This window comes from Mustelus asterias, chromosome 4 (genome assembly GCF_964213995.1).
Source record: "Mustelus asterias chromosome 4, sMusAst1.hap1.1, whole genome shotgun sequence".
NCBI classification, from domain to species: domain Eukaryota; kingdom Metazoa; phylum Chordata; class Chondrichthyes; order Carcharhiniformes; family Triakidae; genus Mustelus; species Mustelus asterias.
This window is the reverse complement of record NC_135804.1, coordinates 64830554-64849601: the sequence shown is the minus strand read 5'-3', so window position 1 is coordinate 64849601 and position 19048 is coordinate 64830554. Positions and strand designations below refer to the sequence as shown.

General features: G+C 42.7%; 1 protein-coding gene across 10 annotated transcripts in view; it reads left to right on the top strand.

The window, feature by feature from the left end:
- cnot1 (CCR4-NOT transcription complex, subunit 1) overlaps positions 1-19048 on the top strand; it is a 204249-nt gene that overhangs the window by 162943 nt on the left and 22258 nt on the right. For all 10 annotated transcript variants that reach the window (XM_078211150.1, XM_078211147.1, XM_078211148.1 and 7 more), the window contains 5 exons: positions 13845-13985; positions 14071-14175; positions 15353-15472; positions 17804-17995; positions 18266-18408. In XM_078211150.1, the coding sequence (XP_078067276.1) occupies positions 13845-13985; positions 14071-14175; positions 15353-15472; positions 17804-17995; positions 18266-18408 (701 nt within the window). The remainder of the gene's footprint in view (positions 1-13844; positions 13986-14070; positions 14176-15352; positions 15473-17803; positions 17996-18265; positions 18409-19048) is intronic.

The window sequence follows — 19048 nt, the reverse complement described above, 5'->3', positions numbered from 1 at the left end:
AGACAGAGTGAAGGAAAGTCCAAAGAGCTTCTATAGGTATGTTAGGAGCAAAAGGATAGTGAGGGATAAAATTGGTCCTCTTGAAGACCAGAGTGGTAGACTGTGTATGGAACCAAAAGAGATGGGGGAGATACTAAATGGTTTTTTTGCATCCGTATTTACTGAGGAAACGGGCATGGAGTCTACGGAAATAGGGCAAACAGGTAGGGAGATCTTGGAACCTTTACAGATTAAAGGGGAGGAGGTGCTTGCTGTCTTGAGGCAAATCAGAGTGGATAAATCCCCAGGACCGGACAGGGTACTCCCACGGACCTTGAGGGAAGCTCGTGTTGAACTTGTAGGGGCCCTGGCAGACATATTTAAAATGTCAGTATTCACGGGGGAGGTGCCGGATGATTGGAGGGTGGCTCATGTTGTTCCGTTGTTTAAAAAAGGTTCCAAAAGAAATCCGGGAAATTATAGGCCAGTAAGTTTGACATCGGTGGTGGGCAAGTTATTGGAAGGTGTGATAAGGGATAGGATCTACAAATATTTGGATAGACAGGGACTTATTAGGGAGAGTCAACATGGCTTTGTGCGTGGTAGGTCATGTTTGACCAATCTATTAGAGTTTTTCGAGGAGGTTACCAGGAAAGTGGATGAAGGGCAGGCGGTGGATGTTGTCTATCTGGATTTCAGCAAGGCCTTTGACAAGGTCCCTCATGGGAGGTTAGTTGGGAAGGTTCAGTCGCTAGGTATACATGAGGAGGTAATAAATTGGATTAGACACTGGCTCAATGGAAGAAGCCAGAGAGTGGTTGTGGAGGATTGCTTCTCTGAGTGGAGGCCTGTGACTAGTGGTGTGCCGCAGGGATCGGTGTTGGGTCCATTGTTTGTCATCCATATCAATGATCTGGATGATAATGTGGTCAATTGGATCAGCAAGTTTGCTGATGATACAAAGATCGGAGGTGTAGTGGACAGTGAGGAAGGTTTTCAAAGCTTGCAGAGGGATTTGGACCAGCTAGAAAAATGGGCTGAAAAATGGCAAATGGAATTTAACGCAGACAAGTGTGAGATATTGCACATTGGAAGGACAAACCAAAGTAGAACGTACAGGGTAAATGGTAGGACTCTGAAGAGTGCAGTTGAACAGAGGGATCTGGGAATGCAGGTACAGAATTCCCTAAAAGTGACGTCACAGGTGGATAGGGTCGTAAAGAGTTCCTTTGGTACATTGGCCTTTATAAATCGGAGTATCGAGTATAAAAGTTGGAGTGTTATGGTAAGGTTATATAAGGCATTGGTGAGGCCGAATTTGGAGTATTGTGTACAGTTTTGGTCACCTAGTTACAGGAAGGATGTAAATAAGGTTGAAAGAGTGCAGAGAAGGTTCACAAGGATGTTGCCAGGACTTGAGAAGCTGAGTTTCAGAGAGAGATTGAATAGGTTGGGACTTTATTCCCTGGAGCGTAGAAGATTGAGGGGAGATTTGATAGAGGTGTATAAGATTTTGATGGGTATAGATAGAGTGAATGCAAGCAGGCTTTTTCCGCTGAGGCGAGGGGAGAAAAAAACCAGAGGGCATGGGTTAAGGGTGAAAGGAGAAAAGTTTAAAGGGAATATTAGGGGGGACTTCTTCACGCAGAGAGTGGTGGGAGTGTGGAATGAGCTGCCGGATAAAGTGGTAAATGCGGGGTCACTTTTAACATTTAAGAAAAACTTGGACGGGTTCATGGATGAGAGGGGTGTGAAGGGATATGATCCAAGTGCAGGTCAGTGGGACTAGGCAAAAAATGGTTCGGCACAGACAAGAAAGGCCAAAAGGCCTGTTTCTGAGCTGTAATTTTCTATGGTTCTATGATGCTTATAAGATTTTTAAAATGTCTGTCTGATTTTTGGACACTCAGTTTTTGTGTAGCCAGATTTGAGGTGCTCTCTCTCTCTATTGTATTTATATTGCCTTCATTGCTCTGTGCAGTGTCCGCTTGAATTCTGACTTCCACAACACTCGCATTTCTACTGGTTTTACTGACTTTTAATTTCCCGTTTGTTTTTCTGCACTACTTTTAAACCTGTGATGGTACCTTCCAACCAACATAGGCTACGCTATGGTGCTAAAGAATAACTTCGGCTTTTATTATGAGCACAGCTGATAATTGATGCGCTCATTCAAGCCAAGGGACAATTTAAATGTTAGGCCTGTTACTATCCAGCCTATACGTTCAGATTTTTCTTTATGCCAGTAAGGTTTTATATTGTTGCTGTTTTCTAATCCATATTGAGTAATTTCCAGATCATTTTCGTACATTAGATACACCCTTTAGCACAGTGGTTCCCAAACTTTTTTCACTGGGCCACACTTTTGGAATAAAAATTTGCTCGTGCCACACCAAATATTTTATTGATAAGAAATGCATTCAAAAACAAAAAAAAACAACTCCTAGCAGTGCTTGACTCATAACATAGAACACAACTACTTTATAATATGATCATGGGACATCGTCCTCAGCATCACTTGATGCTCTTGCTCTCACTTTGGAAAAATATCTATCCATGTTTAAATGTTTCTTTGATTGTCCTTGAATCTTCCCGCCACACTTGCCATCCTCTCTCGCCGCACCCTTTGGGAACCACTGCTTTAGCACAAAACTCAGCTAAATAATGTATTATAGGAAGGGTCATGCTTCCTTACAATTGTTTGCATTGGAGGTTTCTGTGTAGTGCCCAACCCAGATCATGATCCAGATTTAAAAGGCCCTCACTATTTTGGCTACTACTAGTTTTCTAAGAGTAAGTCACAAGATATATTGAAGTCCCTTATCTTTTGCAATGCAATTACAGCAAATTAGTCGATGATTTGCAAAGCTTGAGCAAGGAGTTAAGTTGTGCTGAGGCAGAGACATTTAACATGATTTGCTCAGTTATATTTAATTTAACTTTTCAATTCATCAGTGTTTCAGGGCAATTAAGAAACAGGTTGTTGAGTCAGTTGGCATCTTCATTTGACTTACATAGACTACAAAAGAAACAGACTGTGTTTATAAATAACTTAATAGTAAAGCAGATTGTAGTTCACTGTGTTTGACGAGTTGCTTACTATTGCTACTATATATTAGTTAAATATTCTTAAGTTTAGTTGCTCATTCAAGTCTGAATTGAAGCTGACAGTGATCGCTCCTGCTTTTTGAAAATGGGAGAAATCTTGAGGCAAAGGATGCATCCAGTCGATAAACATTATAAAATTGTTTTTGTTCATTGCTCTGGATGCACAGTCAATAATCGGCTAGATATTGGACCAGAAAGATATTCAGAGTCACCAGCAAGAATAATTTGTTCTAGAAACCTCTAAGATGAAGAGGACAAACAAGACTTCAAAGCATAATGGGTGTTAATTACAAGAATAAACTTGTCATTGGTGTTTGCATGTAATTGGAGTTACTTGACTAACAACTTAAAAGACTTTGTAAAACCATTTGTTCTGAATCGAAAGGGTTATCTAGGGTTATGCATGATCGTAACCCCTTTTGAGCAGTAATCGCTACTGAAACAACTTTGAGAACTGAAAGACAAAGACTGAGGTCAAATAGGTTTTGAGCCAAAATAAGTTGGGGTATTTAACTGCAGAGAGTGATTTTAACATGGAGATGCTGGAGGAGTGGGAGTAGTTTGCACAGGACTGTATTTGGAGTTTGAGAAGTGAAAAGAGAATGTTTTGGCTCCAAGAAACACTGATCGTTGAACTACATTAAAGCAGAGAATGATGAGAAAGATTGGGTGCTAAAGGTAAAATGACGGAAGAACGCTGGGTTTGAATAGTTTCCTGGCTGGAGTCTATTTGGGAATAAACAAGACTGCCATTTCGATTTAGCTGGACAGCCATAGCTTTTCAGGGTTCCAGTTCCACATTCAGTGTGCAACAAGGATTGGGACTGGCAAATCCAGACAGTAGTTGTATGTTCCTTCATGGCCTGGCATGCGTATCCCTTGCTCTCCCACTACCATCAAGCCAAGGGATCAGCACTAGTTCAATAAAGAGTGTAGGAAGCAGCACCAGCCATCTCTAAATATCCTTATCCTGGCGGCGAAACTGTTGCACAATGCTACTTGCATGCCAAACAGTGGTTGCAGTATGCAATAACCAGAGCTATGTGATCTCACGACCTACTGATAAGGTCAAAGCTCTGCTGTCCGACGACCTCCAATCATGAATGGTGCTGGGCACTTAAACAGCCAACAGGAGGAGGCTGCTCCACAAATATAAGAACATAAGAACTAGAAGCAGGAGTAGGCCATCTGGACCCTTGAATCTGTTCTGCCTTTTAATGAGATCATGGAAATTCTTTTCGTAGACTCAACTCCACTTACCCGCCCACTCACCATAACCCTTAATTCCTTTACTATTCAAAAATGTATCTGTCCGTGCCTTAAAAACATTCAATGAGATAGCCTCAACTGCTTCCCTGGGCAGGGAATTCCACAGATTCACAACCCTTTGGGTGAAGAAGTTCCTCTGCAACTCAGTCCTAAATCTGCTTCCCCTTATTTTGAGGCCATGCTCCCTAGTTCTAGTTTCACCTGCCAGAAGAAACAACTCTGCTTCCTTCTTATCTATTCCCTTCATAATCTTGTATGTTTCCATAAGATCTCCCCTCATTTTTTTGAATCCCAATGAGTATAGGCCTAGTCTCTCATAAGGCAACTCTCTCAACTCGAGAATCAACCAAGTGAATCTCTTCTATAGCCCCTCCAGTGCCAGTATATCCTTTCTCAAGTAAGGAGACCAAAACTGTACACAGTATTCCAGGTGTGACCTCACCAGCACTTTATACAACTGCAACATAACTTCGCTGTTTTTAAACTCCATCCCTCTATCAATGAAGGACAAAATTCTATTTGCTGCCTTAATTATCTGCTGCACCTGCATGCCAACTTTTTGTGATTCATGCTCAAGGACACCCAAATCCCTGTGCACAGCAGTATGCTGCAATTTTTACCATTTAAATGATAGTCTATTTTTTTGTTGTTGTTCCTACCAAAATGGATGACCTCGCATTTACCAACATTTGTACTCCATCTGCCAGACCCTCGCCCACTCACTTAGACTGTCTATATCCCTTTGCAGCCTTTCAGCATCCTCTGCACATTTTGTTCTGCCACTCATCTTAGTGTCATCTGCGAATTTTGACACACTCCACTTGGTCCCCAACTCCAAATCATCTATGTAAATCGTAAACAATTGAGGTCCCAACACTGATCCCTGAGGCACACCATTCGTCACTGATCGCCAACCAGAAAAAACATCCATCTACCCCCACTCTTTGCTTTTTGTTAGTTAACCAATTTTCTATCCATGCTAATACATTACTCGTAACACTGTGCACCTTTATCTTATGCAGCAGCCTTTGGTGCGGCACCTTGTCAAATGCCTTCTGGAAATCCAGATACACCACATCCACAGGTCCCTTATTGTCCACCACGCATGTAATGTTCTCAAAGAATTCCACCAAATTAGTCAAACATGACCTGCCCTTCATGAACCCAGAGTTCCCAATGGGACAGTTTATATCCAGATGTCTTGCTATTTCTTCCTTTGATAGATTCAAGCATTTTCCCTACTACAGAAGTTAAGCCAACCGGCTTATAGTTACCCGCCTTTTGTCTATCCCCTTTTTTTAATCAGTGGTGTCACATTTGCTGTTTTCCAATCTGGGAACGACTCCAGAGTCCAACGAATTTTAATAAATTACCACAAGTGCATTTGCTATTTCCCCCGTCATCTCTTAGTACCCTGGGATGCATTCCATCAGGGCCAGGAGACTTGTCTACCTTTAGCCTCATTAGCTTACCCAACACTACCTCTTTAGTGATAATAGGTTCCAAGTCCTCACTGCCATTGCCGCCTTGTCATCAATTTTTGGCATATTATTTGTGTCTCCCACTGTGAAGACTGACACAAAATGCCTCAACCATTTCCTCATTTCCAGTTATTACATTCCCCTGCTCATCTTCTAAAGGTAGTCATGATGTGGGGATGCCGGCGTTGGACTGGGGTGGACACAGTAAGAAGTCTCACAACACCAGGTTAAAGTCCAACAGGTTTATTTGATAGCAAATACCATCAGCTTTCGGAGCGCTGCTCCTTCGTCAGATGGAGTGGAAATGTGCTCTCAAACAGTGCACAGAGACACAAAATCAAGTTACAGAATACCGATCAGAATGCGAATCCCTGGCTGGCTTTAGGGATTCGCATTCTAATCGGTATTCTGTAACTTGATGTTGTGTCTCTGTGCACTGTTTGAGAGCACATTTCCACTCCATCTGACGAAGGAGCAGCACTCCGAAAGCTAATAGTATTTGTTACCAAATAAACCTGTTAGACTTTAACCTGGTGTTGTGAGACTTCTTACCATCTTCTAAAGGACCAGTGTTTACTTTAGCCACACTCTTTCGTTTTATATATTTGTAGAAACTTTTGCGATCTGTTTTTATATTCTGAGCTAGTTTACTCTCATAATCTATCTTTCTTTTTTATAGCTTTTTTCGTGGCTTTCTGTTAACCTTTAAAGATTGATTAATCCTCCAGTTTCCTACTAATCTTTGCCACTTTGTATGCATTTTCTTTCAATTTGATACCCTCCTTCATTTCCTTAGATATCCATAGCTGATTATCTCTTTTTCTACAGTCCTTCCTTATCACTGGTAATAGTTTTGCTGAGCACTGTGAAAGATCGCTTTGAAAGTCCTCCACTGTTCCTCAATTGTCCCACCTTAAGGTTTTTGCTCCCAGTCGACCTTAGCCAACTCCTCCCTCATCCCTTTATAGTCTCCTTTGTTTAAGCACAAGACACTGGTATTGGATTTTACCTTTTCATGCTCCATCTGCATTTTAAATTCAACCATGCTGTGATCGTTTCTTCTGAGAGGATCCCTAACTGTCAGATCGTTAATTATTCCTGTCTCATTACACAGGACAAAGGGGCAGCGCTCCGAAAGCTAATGGTATTTGCTACCAAATAAACCTGTTGGACTTTAACCTGGTGTTGTTAAAACTCTTACTGTGTTTACCCCAGTCCAACGCCGGCATCTCCACATCATCATTACACAGGACCAAAGCTAGGATAGCTTGCTCCCTCGTAGGTTCCATTACATACTGTTCAAGGAAACTATCGTGGATACATTCTATGAACTTCACCTCAAGGCTGTCTTGACCGACCTGGTTTGAGCAGTCGACATGTAGATTAAAATTCCTCATGATAATTGCTGCACCAGTTTTACATGCATCAGTTATTTCTTTATTTCTCGCCCCACCGTGATGTCATTATTTGGTGGCTTATAGACTATGCCTATCAGTGACTTTTCCTCACTACTTTTAATTTCCACCCAAATGGATTCAACCTTTTTTTTGCCATAGAACCTATAACATCTCTCACTACTGCCCTGATGTTATCCTTAATATATCAGAGCTCAACCACCTCCCTTGCCTTCTTGTCTGTCCTTCTGAATAATCTGATATCCCTGAATATTTAACTCCCAATCATGACCATCCTGCAACCATGTCTCTGTAATGGCCACCAAACCATACTCCTATCCCCATCCTCTATGATGGGGAAGCTCAGCAACTGAGTGCAAAGGTCAAGGGACTTGCAGCTGTCTTCAACCAGAAATGCAGAATGGGTGGTCCATCTCAACCTCGCCAATTCCATTTAGTCCACATGATATCATGAAGTGACTGAAGGCAGAGAACACTGTAAAGGCTCTGAGCTCTGATAAAATTCGGGCAGTAGTACTGAAGACTTGTGCCTCAGAACTCGCTGTGCCCCCAGCCTACCTGCTCCAGCAGAGCTACAACACTGGCATCTATGTGGCAATGTGGAAAATGGCCCAGGTACAGAATAGTAGCAGAAGTAGGCCTTTTGGGCCCTTGAGCCTGCTCCACCATTTGATATGATTATGGCCAATCTGTTTGTCTTTAAAGTTCTACATTCCCATCTACCTTGAAAACCTTTGATTCCCTTGCCCCACGAGAATCTAGCTACCTCTGCCTTCAAAATATTTAATGACCCCGCTTCCACTGCCTTCTGAGGCGGAGTTCCAGAGTCTGTCAGTCCTCTGAGAGAAAAAAGTCTCTTTCTCTTTGCCCAAAAAGAGCAACCCCTAATTTTAAAATAGTGCCCTCTAGTCTGAACTGACCACGAGGAAACATTGTTTCCATGTCCAACTTGTCAAGATAATTTGGGGTCTTGTATACTTCACTCCTCACTCTCAACCTGGCTAATCATTCCTTGTCAAACACAATCCACTCATTCCAGGTATCAATTTAGTAAACCATCTCTGAACTACTTCCAACACATTTGCATCCTTCCTTAATAAGGAGACCAAAACTGCACACAGTATTCAAGATGCGGTCTGACAAATGCCCTATATAACTGAGGCATTAAGAAGTCTCACAACACCAGGTTAAAGTCCAACAGGTTTATTTGGTAGCAAAAGCCACTAGCTTTCGGAGTGCTGCCCCTTCGTCAGGTGAGTGGGAGTTCTGTTCACAAACAGGGCATATATAGACACAAACTCAATTTGCAAAATAATGATTGGAATGCGAGACTTTACAGGTAATCAAGTCTTAAAGGTACTATATAATGACATCAACAAGTTCCATCCCACCATCAGACTCGCCACGGACTGCTCTCCAGAATCGGTTGCATTCTTGGACACACGCATCTCCATTAAGGATGGTCACCTCAGCATTTCACTGTACCGCAAGCCCACGGATGACCTCACGATGCTCCACTTCTCCAGCTTCCACCCTAAACACGTTAAGGAAGCCATCCCCTACGGACAAGCTCTCCGTATACACAGGATCTGCTCAGATGAGTAGGATCGCAACAGACACCTCCAGATGCTGAAAGATGCCCTCATAAGAACAGGCTATGGCGCTCGACTAATTGATCGACAGTTCCGATGCGCCACAGCGAAAACCCGCACCTTACTCCTCAGAAGACAAACACGGGACACGGTGGACAGAGTCCCCTTCGTCGTCCAGTACTTCCCTGGAGCGGAGAAGCTACGACATCTTCTCCGGAGCCCTCAACACGTCATTGATGAAGACGAACATCTCGCCAAGGCCAACCTCACACCCTCACTTATTGCCTTCAAACAACCGCACAACCTCAAACAGACCATTGTCTGCAGCAAACTACCCAGCCTTCAGGAGAACAGTGACCACAACACCACACAACCCTACCACAGCAACCTCTGCAAGACGTGCCGGATCATCGACACGGATGCTATCATCTCACATGAGAACACCATCCACCAGGTACACGGTACATACTCTTGCAACTCGGCCAACGTTGTCTACCTGATACACTGCAGGAAAGGATGTCCCGAGGCATGGTACATTGGGGAGACCATGCAGATGCTACAACAACAGATGAATGAACACCGCTCGACAATCACCAGGCAAGGGTGTTCTCTTCCTGTTGGGGAACACTTCAGCGGTCACGGGCATTCGGCCTCTGATATTCGGGTAAGCGTTCTCCAAGGCGGCCTTCACGACACATGACAGCGCAGAGTCGCTGAGCAGAGACTGATAGCCAAGTTCCGCACACATGAGGACGGCCTCAACCGGGATCTTGGGTTCATGTCACACTATCTGTAACCCCCACGACTTGCCTGGACTTGCAAAATCTCACTAACTGTCCTGTCTGGAGACATACACATCTCTTTAACCTGTGCTTGGCCCTCTCTCCACTCTCATTGTCTGTACCTTTAAGACTTGATTACCTGTAAAGACTCGCATTCCAACCATTATTTTGTAAATTGAGTTTGTGTCTATATATGCCCTGTGTGAACAGAACTCCCACTCACCTGATGAAGGGGCAGCGCTCCGAAAGCTAGTGGCTTTTGCTACCAAATAAACCTGTTGGACTTTAACCTGGTGTTGTGAGACTTCTTACTGTGTTTACCCCAACGCCGGCATCTCCACATCATAACTGAGGCATAACATCTTTAATTTTATGCTCAATTGCTCTCTCAAATTATAGCATTCTGTCAACCTTAATTACCTGCTGTTCCTGCTTGCTTACTTTTTGTGACTCGTGCATTAGAACACCTGCACCTCAGAATTCTGCAATAGTTTCAGTAATGCTCTTTATTCTTCCTGCCAAAGTGAACAACTTGATTTGATTTATTATTGTCACATGCATTAGTATACAGTGAAAAGTATTGTTTCTTGCGTACTATACAGACAAAGCATATCGTACATAGAGAAGGAAAGGAGAGTGGAGAATAGCTAGGATGTAGAGAAAGATCAACTTGATGCGAGGTAGGACTATTCAAAAGTCTGATAGCAGGGAAGAAGCTGTTTTTGAGTTGGCTGGTATGTGACCTCAGACCTTTGTATCTTTTTCCCAACGGAAGAAGGTGGAAGAGAGAATGTCGAAATGCAGGGGGTCCTTAATTATGTAGGCTGCTTTTCCGAGACAACGGGAAGTGTAGACCAAGTCAATGGATGGGAGGCTGGTTTGAGTGATGGACTAGACTTCATTCGTGACTCTTTGTAGTTTCTTGCAGTCTTGGTCAAGGCAGGAGCCATACCAAGCTGTGATACAACCAGAAAGAATGCTTTCTAAAGTAAAGTTATAAAGTTTGTTTATTAGTCACAAGTAGGTTTACATTAACATTGCAATGAAGTTACCATGAAAATCTCCTCTGTGCTACACTCCGGCGCCTGTTCGGGTACACAGAATTTAGCATGGCCAGTGCACCTAATCAGCACGTCTTTCGGACTGTGGGAGGAAACTGAAGCACACTGAAACTGGAGGAAAACCACGCAGACACTGGGAAAACGTGCAGACTCCACATAGACAGTGACCCAAGCCAGGAATCAAACCTGGGTCCCTGGCTCCGTGAGGTGCAGTGCTAACCACTGTGCCAAGAAAATGGTGCCTTTGTAGAAGTTTGAGTTGTAGCAGACATGCCAAATTTCCTTAGTCTCCTGAGAAAGTAGAGGCATTGGTGGGCTTTCTTAACTATAGCGTCAGCATGGAGGGACCAGGACAGGTTGTTGGTGATCTGGACACCTAAAAACTTGAAGCACTCAACCATTTCTGCTTTGTCCTCATTGATGTACTAAGGGGCATGTCCTCCATTATATTTCCTGAAGTCGATGACTATCTCCTTCGTTTTGTTGACATTGAGGGAGAGATTATTGTCATCGTACCAGCTCACCTGATTCTTGTCAGCCTGCAGCTCCCTCAGTTTGCTCAGTACTACTTCCTTCATAATTGTAATTTCATCACATTTCCCCCCCCCCCCATCCCTCTCTTCCACCACCTGATTTACAGCTACAACTGTAATGTTTCTGTATCCTCTACAGTGGAAACAGAAGCAAAATATTTGTTAATTTCGTCTGCTATCTCCTTGTTAATTGCTGTTAACTCCTCCTTGTCACTCTCCAGAGGACCAACACTCAACTTTTTTCCTTATTAAATAGCTACAGAAATTCTTGTATCCATTTCACATTTCTAGCTCGCCTCCCCTGCTACTCTAATTTCTTTCTCCTGATTAACCTTTTAGTTATTCTTTGCTATTCTTTATATTCTGACCAATTATATGACCTGCCACTCACCTTTGCACAGTTGTCTGTTTTTTCCTCAAGTTTGATACTCTCTGTAAATATTTTAGTTATCCACAGATGGTGGGTCCTCTCCTTATAATTTTTCATGATATTAGGAATAAGCATATTCTGAAATGTCCCCTTCAGTGCAACTTCTTCTCTATTGATGTATCGCTTAGCCAGTGTCCCAGTTCACTGCAACTATCTCAGTCATACTCTCAAAGTTGCCGTTATTTAATTCTAAAATTCTAGCCTTAGACCCACAAAAAACAAGACACATCCAACCTCTCCAATTACCCTCTTCTCATCGCAAAGTGACGGAAGGTGTCATTGTTCCTATCAAGTGGCGTTTTCCAGAAATAACCTGCACAGTGATGCACAGTTCAGGCCGTTTCAGCTCCTTGGTCTAATCGCGGTCGAGAGAGCTGAACTCCAGGGGACATCAAAGTGACTGCAGAGGAGATCAAAGTGACTGTCCGTGACATAAAGGCAGCATTTAACTGAATGTGGCATCAAGGAGCCCCAGCCAAATTCAAGCCATTGGGAATCGGAGAAATATCTCCACTGGCTGGAGTGATATCTAGCATAACGGAAGATGGTTGTGGTTGCTGAAGGTCAATCATTTCAGTTCAAAGACATAATTGCAGGTGCAACCATGTTCAGCTGCTTCACCAATGACCTTCCCTCCATCATAACATCAGCCCATTCGGGCTTGGACCTTTTTTTACATCTTTCAGTGCAATGAACGCTGCGTCAGAGTTTATTGCCTATCTCGAACTGGCCATGAACTCCTTGAACTGAGTTGCTTGCTCGGCCATTTCAGAGGACAGTTAAGAGTCAGCCTCATTTCTGTGGGTAATGAACAACATATAGGCCAGACCAGGTAAGGACAGCAGACTCTTCACTAAAAGACATTAATGAACCAGATGGGTTTTTACGACAATCGACTATGGTTTCATGATCATCGTTAGATTTTTCATTCCAGATTTTTTTTATTGAATTCAAATTTCAGCATTTGCCATGGTGGGGTTCGAACCTTGGCCCCAAGAGTGTTACCCAGGGTCTCTGGATTACTAGTCCAATGACAATACTACGATGTTACTGTCTCCCCTAATGCCACTGCCTCCCCTGTTAAGTGGTAAGTAACATATGTGCCTGGCAAAAACCATTCCCAAGAAGCGAGAATCTAACCATCTCTGGTGTCATTGCCATCACTGAATTCCCCAATATCAACATCTTGGGGGTTACCATTGACCAGAAACTGAACTGGCCCAGTCATAAAATTACTGAGACTACCAGAGCAGGAGAGATCCCATGAAAAACGGGGAAAAAAGAGATGAGCTGAACAACACAATGTATAGGGTATTTAACCATCTTCATGGGGAACACTCCAAATGTGACATTCTGCCTGCTGAACAGACTCTACCTGTGACTGGGAGTGGACTTGTGTGGGCTAACCAGATCAGGCAGTGTTTTGTCACGGTAACTCATGAATATCTCTGTCATAGGTCCTGGGCATGCAGTTCAAGTGCATTATCTATCCTAATACAGGTGAGCATGGCTTGGAGCTTCAAAATTTCCATCTAATATGTGGAATGGACTAATTGAGCTCCCACTCTTCAGCAGCATGTGGACAGCAAGTAGAAGTGATGCTGGGCTGAGCCCCAAAGCAGTTCCCTTTAAAATAAGGCTTTTTGCATATACTTTGACAGGATATATATGCAACAAATTTAAGTTTCGAGGAAGAAGGGGGCAATGCGGTTCAAATCTTTAAGATCCTCGGGGGTCTTGACAGAATGGATGTGGAGAGGATGTATCCTCTTGTGGGAGAATCTAGAACCAGGGGTCATGGTTTAAAAATAAGGGTCGTTCATTAAGACAGATGAGAAATACTTTTCTTTGAGGGTCGTGAGTCTTTGCAACACTCTTCCTCAAAAGGCAGTGGAAGCAGTCTCTGAATAGTTTTCAAGAAGAGTTAGATTCGTGATTAAAAAGATTGTAAAAAGTTATCGGAAGTAGGCATGAATATGGGATTGAAATTACAATTAGATCAGCCATGATCTTACTAAATGGCAGAGCAAGCTTGAGGGGCCAAGCCCACTCCTGCTTCCACTCCTGCCTCCAATTCGTATGTTCGTATTAAGATGGTTGTAAATGAACCATTTGATATTTGTATGGTGTTCTTTTCTGGTGCTGCAATTTACCATCAAGCCTTGAAATTTGTTGTTTTAATTTGGTCCCTTAGGCTGCATCCCCGCAACAGAGGGAAATGATGGAGCAGGCAGCGGCACAGATAGCACAAGACAACTGCGAGTTAGCATGTTGTTTTATTCAGAAAACAGCTGTTGAAAAGGCAGGCCCTGAAATGGACAAACGGCTTGCAACAGTAAGTTTCTGGTTCTTTTTTTCTGTTCCTGCCCTGGGTTTGTCATTGCTGCATTCAATTAACTTTTTTGTGCTTGCATTTGTAGGAATTTGAACTTCGAAAGCATGCCAGACAGGAAGGTCGTCGTTACTGTGATCCTGTTGTGCTCACTTACCAGGCTGAGCGTATGCCTGAGCAAATCAGATTGAAGGTAGGGGTTTAGTTTTCAAATTTTCTGTATAGATACGCTTTGTAAAGTTGCTTTGCGAGTGTTTAATAGGCAGGTGCAAAAAACCAACTTGCCTGTTCCTTAAAATGCACTTTGCTCATATGCTTTCTTCTAAAGTAGTCTCAAATTGGTACCAGACTAAGGAATTGCATTAAAATGTAATCCGTGTAGCATTTGTGGCTTTAAGGTTTAAAGCAGTTATCAGTGTGGGGACCAAATAAAACTGGTCTGCTACTTCTGCTGCATTATAACCCAGTAGTCTCAAGTAACATCCTGGAGGAATTGTGCAGGTCACCTCTACAAGAAGCCTGGGCAGATAGATTTGCTTCACAACATACATGTGTGGGAAGGCAGTGGGGTAGTGGTATTGTCGCTGGACTAGTAATCCAGAGACCCAGGTTTGAATTCCACCACGGCAGATGGTGAAATTCAATAAAATATGGAATTAAGCATCTAATTATGACCATGAACAATTGCCGTAAAAACCCATGTGCTTCACTTATGTCCTTTAGGGAGGGAAATCTGCTGTCCTTACCTGGTCTGGCCTACACGTGACTCCAGACCCACAGAAATGTGGTTGACTCTTAAATGTCTTTGAGGATAGGCAATAGATATTGGCCCAACCAGCAACGCCCAAATCCCATGAACAAATAAAGACAAACAAGCTCCACTATCTTGAAGATCTCTGTGGAAACCTTCCTCGCTGTACCTCGCCAGTTCCAGAATTGGTGCCAGTTTCCTGGACAGTACTGCCCAATTGTGCATCTCAAATCTCTGTGACACAAGTGCACCATTGTATAGAGGGCTCACATTTATGGGCTAAGGAAAATTGCAAAAGCAGGAGAACTTGTGTACTTGGTGTCTCAATCAAGGAAGGTTTCTGCAGAGCAATCTTGTATTACACATGGAGAATGAAACTTATCTTGGCCCTGATGTGATTATTTAAAACTAGTCTGCTTAGTGCAATGTCCAGGGTATAATGCTGGGTACTGTGTAAATTATTAGTTTACCAGTTTTCACACCATGCCCTGCTCATTTACATTGCGCTCCTCTGATCTACACTTGTCTACTGTATGCAAGTTAAAATGGTGACCAGTTGATGCCAAGGGTATTTGGGGTGTTTTCTATAGGTTGTTAATTTTTTTGTTATATTTCTCAGGTGGGAGGTGTGGATCCCAAACAGCTAGCTGTGTATGAAGAGTTTGCACGCAACATCCCAGGATTTCTGCCCAGCAATGACATCTCGCAGCCCACAGGTTTCTTGGCCAAGCCCATGCAGGTAACATGGAGAAATAAAGAACTTCTCTCTCATTCTGCCTTTAATGAAATCTTACTGGCTAATAACTGCTACTGTAATGCTGAGTCAAAATGGCACTGGAAAATCATTATTTTACACAATTGTCAAGTGTGCAGAAGTATTCATGTGAATTATAGTCTGTCCTAATAATTGATCAGCCAAGGAACTTGGAGACAGCATGCAACCTAAAATAATTGAGTTGCAATGATTCGTAATATGGATGGTTATGGTGAATAAGATTTGCAAATTAGGTTGAGGCAACCTTTCACTTTCAGGAGATTTAATATCCCTCGTTATCACTGAGCTGATTTGCAACTGCCTTAAATTTAAAATTTTCATCCATGTTTTCAAATCCCTCCATGGCCTTGCCCTTTACTATCTCTGTAATCTCCAACTCCACAACCCTCTGAAATATCTGTGCTCCTCTAATTCTGACCACTTTTGCAGCCCCAATTTCAATTGCTGTCTGTCATTGGTAGCTATGCTCTCCAAGTTCTGAAATATCCTCCCTGCACCTCACCATCTCTCTATCTTAATTATCTTCTTTAAGACCCTCCTGGAAACTGCATCTGACCAAGCTTTTGGTCATCTGACCTTGTGTGACGTGGTATCATAGTTTATTTTATATAAAACTCCTGTAAAGTGCCTTGGGACATTTCATTATGTTAAAAGATGCTATATAAATATATTGGGAGGTTGGGCACCAAGGCTTATATATTTTTACTTCATGGATTTTAGTTTGTATCCATACAAGGAATAGGAATGATAAATGGCATGGCGACACAGCGTTGCTGCCTCACAGCGCCAGGGCCGCAGATTTGATTCCACCCTTGTGTGACAGTCTGTGTGGAGTTTGCACATTCTTCTCGTGTCTGCGTGGGATTCCTCTGGGTGCTCCGGTTTCCTCCCACAGTATAAAGATCTGCAGGTTAGGTGGATTGACCATGCTAAATTGCCCCTTTGTATCCAAAGATGTGTAGGTTAGGTGGATTAATCATGGTTACTGGGATAGGGCAAAGGGCTTGGGTGGTATGCTCTTTTGGAGAGTTGATGCAGACTTAATAGGCTGAATAGCCTCTTTCCATACTGTAAGAGTTCTGTGGTTCATTCTCTTCAAGTTCTATTCACTGATGATGGATGTTGCAGCATTTAGCTACCCTTTATCCCTTTCTGTAGTTTTGGAGTATAAAGTCACTCCAGCCAGGGCTCCTATTCCGGTTTCATGACTTGCATCAAAAAAGTAAGGTTGTCTGACTTTGACAAGGGGTCATCAGCCTGAAAAGTTAATCCAGCTTTCCTTCCTCCACGTTAGTGTTTCCATTTTCTTTCAGATTTTTCAGCATCAATTGTATTTTGCTTTTTGTTTGTAATTGACTTCCACATCTCTTCCAGGAACAACAACTTTTTCATTTGCCTTTCTTATCTTATTCACCTTGATCACTATCTGTTTCCTTTATGTTGGATTATGTGGTTGCTTAAACTTGTTTTCGCAGCCACATCTATTTCCTCCGCACTGTCTCCAGCTCCAACTAATTTCATGTGGGTTCCGTTTAAATTCCACGTCACTCATTTAAGACACACCCAGGATCATCACCATAAAATCCAGCATTACTTCTAACCACTGCTGATTCATTCTTGCTGATTCATGAGATCCACCCACACCACTATGGAAAATTTGAATAAAAGATCTTAAGGACTAAATCCTTATTCCCATCTTCCTAATCATGCATGCTACCTCAGTGTTTGCATCCTTTGCTTGGTCACCATGTTCAAACAACCTTCCACTGCTCCAGATAAGTAAAAAAATTATCATGCGAATTATTAAGGGACAACTAACCTTTGTGGGTTACATCAGTCACGTGGTCAAGTCAATGTTCACTCTTTAGTTTGTAATCCTCAACTGGATTCTAAATGCTGTTGGCTGTCAATCGCAAGCACCTTCATCTGAAATGAAAAACAGATATTGAAATGTCCAATTTAAAAGAATGATGCAATCTCTGTCACCAGAAAATTAGCCATCAGTTTACAGACTGCATATTCTGCTACTTTTTGAAGTAAAATACTTCCTAGCAATTTGAGTCAGTTCCATTATTGAACTGGTATATTCTGGAACAAGAAACACAGAAAACTTATAGTTGCATGGCTGAGTATCAATGTGCATGTCTCTATGGAGTTTTTCAACTTTTTTGTATTTAGCGATCACTGTATTAACCTAACATATTTAATATAAAATCCTAAATTTATGCCAATAATTTGTAAGTGCAATAGTGTTTTATGTTGTGTTCATTCTGGATGTTTCCTTGTTGTTCATAGCAAGCTTGGGCAACTGATGATATCGCACAGATCTACGACAAGTGCATCACAGAGCTGGAGCAGCATCTACATGCGATTCCACCAACTCTGGCCATGAACCCTCAGGCTCAGGCACTCCGTAATTTACTGGAGGCTGTGGTAATGGCCAGGAACTCGCGTGATGCTATTGCTGCTCTAGGCCTCTTGCAAAAGGTAAGTACAGTCCAACCCCTGAATCATTGACTTAAATTATCCAGTTGTCAATTCAGCTTCCAGCGATAGCTTATCATTATTAAAGTGATTACATCAGAAACTAGCCATCTTTTCAAATATTCTTTACCGTTGGAATGCCTTTTTACGTGGATGTTTCAAGCTTTGGTTCCAACAAATCTTCTAAGCCACTAGCAAAGTTCTAATCTTCGTGATTTTTTTCAATTGTGCAATATTTGAGAAAATAAAGATAGATTCTGCTTTAATTTAAAGGCTGTTGAGGGACTGCTGGATGCCACAAGTGGTGCGGACCCAGATCTCTTGCTTCGTTATCGCGAATGCCATTTGTTGGTTTTGAAAGCCCTGCAGGATGGTCGTGCCTATGGGTCTCAATGGTGTAACAACAAAATCACCAGGTATGCAACGGATGGCAGTGATATTTTATTACATTTTCACTTTACAGCTCACTCTGCAGGAGACTGCATATTAAAGTACAGATCATAAGATATAGAACCATAGAAAATTACAGCTCAGAAACAGGCCTTTTGGCCCTTCTTGTCTGTGCCAAATCATTTTTTGCCTAGTCCCACTGACCTGCACTTGGACCATATCCCTCCACACCCCTCTCATCCATGAACCCGTCCAAGTTTTTTCTTAAATGTTAAAAGTGACCCCGCATTTACCACTTTATCCGGCAGCTCATTCCACACACCCACCACTCTCTGCGTGAAGCAGCCCCCCCTAATCATAGAAATCATAGAAACCCTACAGTACAGAAAGAGGCCATTCGGCCCATCGAGTCTGCACCGACCACAATCCCACCCAGGCCCTACCCCCATATCGCTACATATTTACCCACTAATCCCTCTAACCTATGCAACTCAGGACACTAAGGGCAATTTTGAGCTTGGCCAATCAACCTAACCCGCACACCTTTGGACTGTGGGAGGAAACCGGAGCACCTGGAGGAAACCCACGCAGACACGAGGAGAATGTGCAAACTCCACACAGACAGTGATCCAAGCCAGGAATCGAACCTAGGTCCATGGAGCTGTG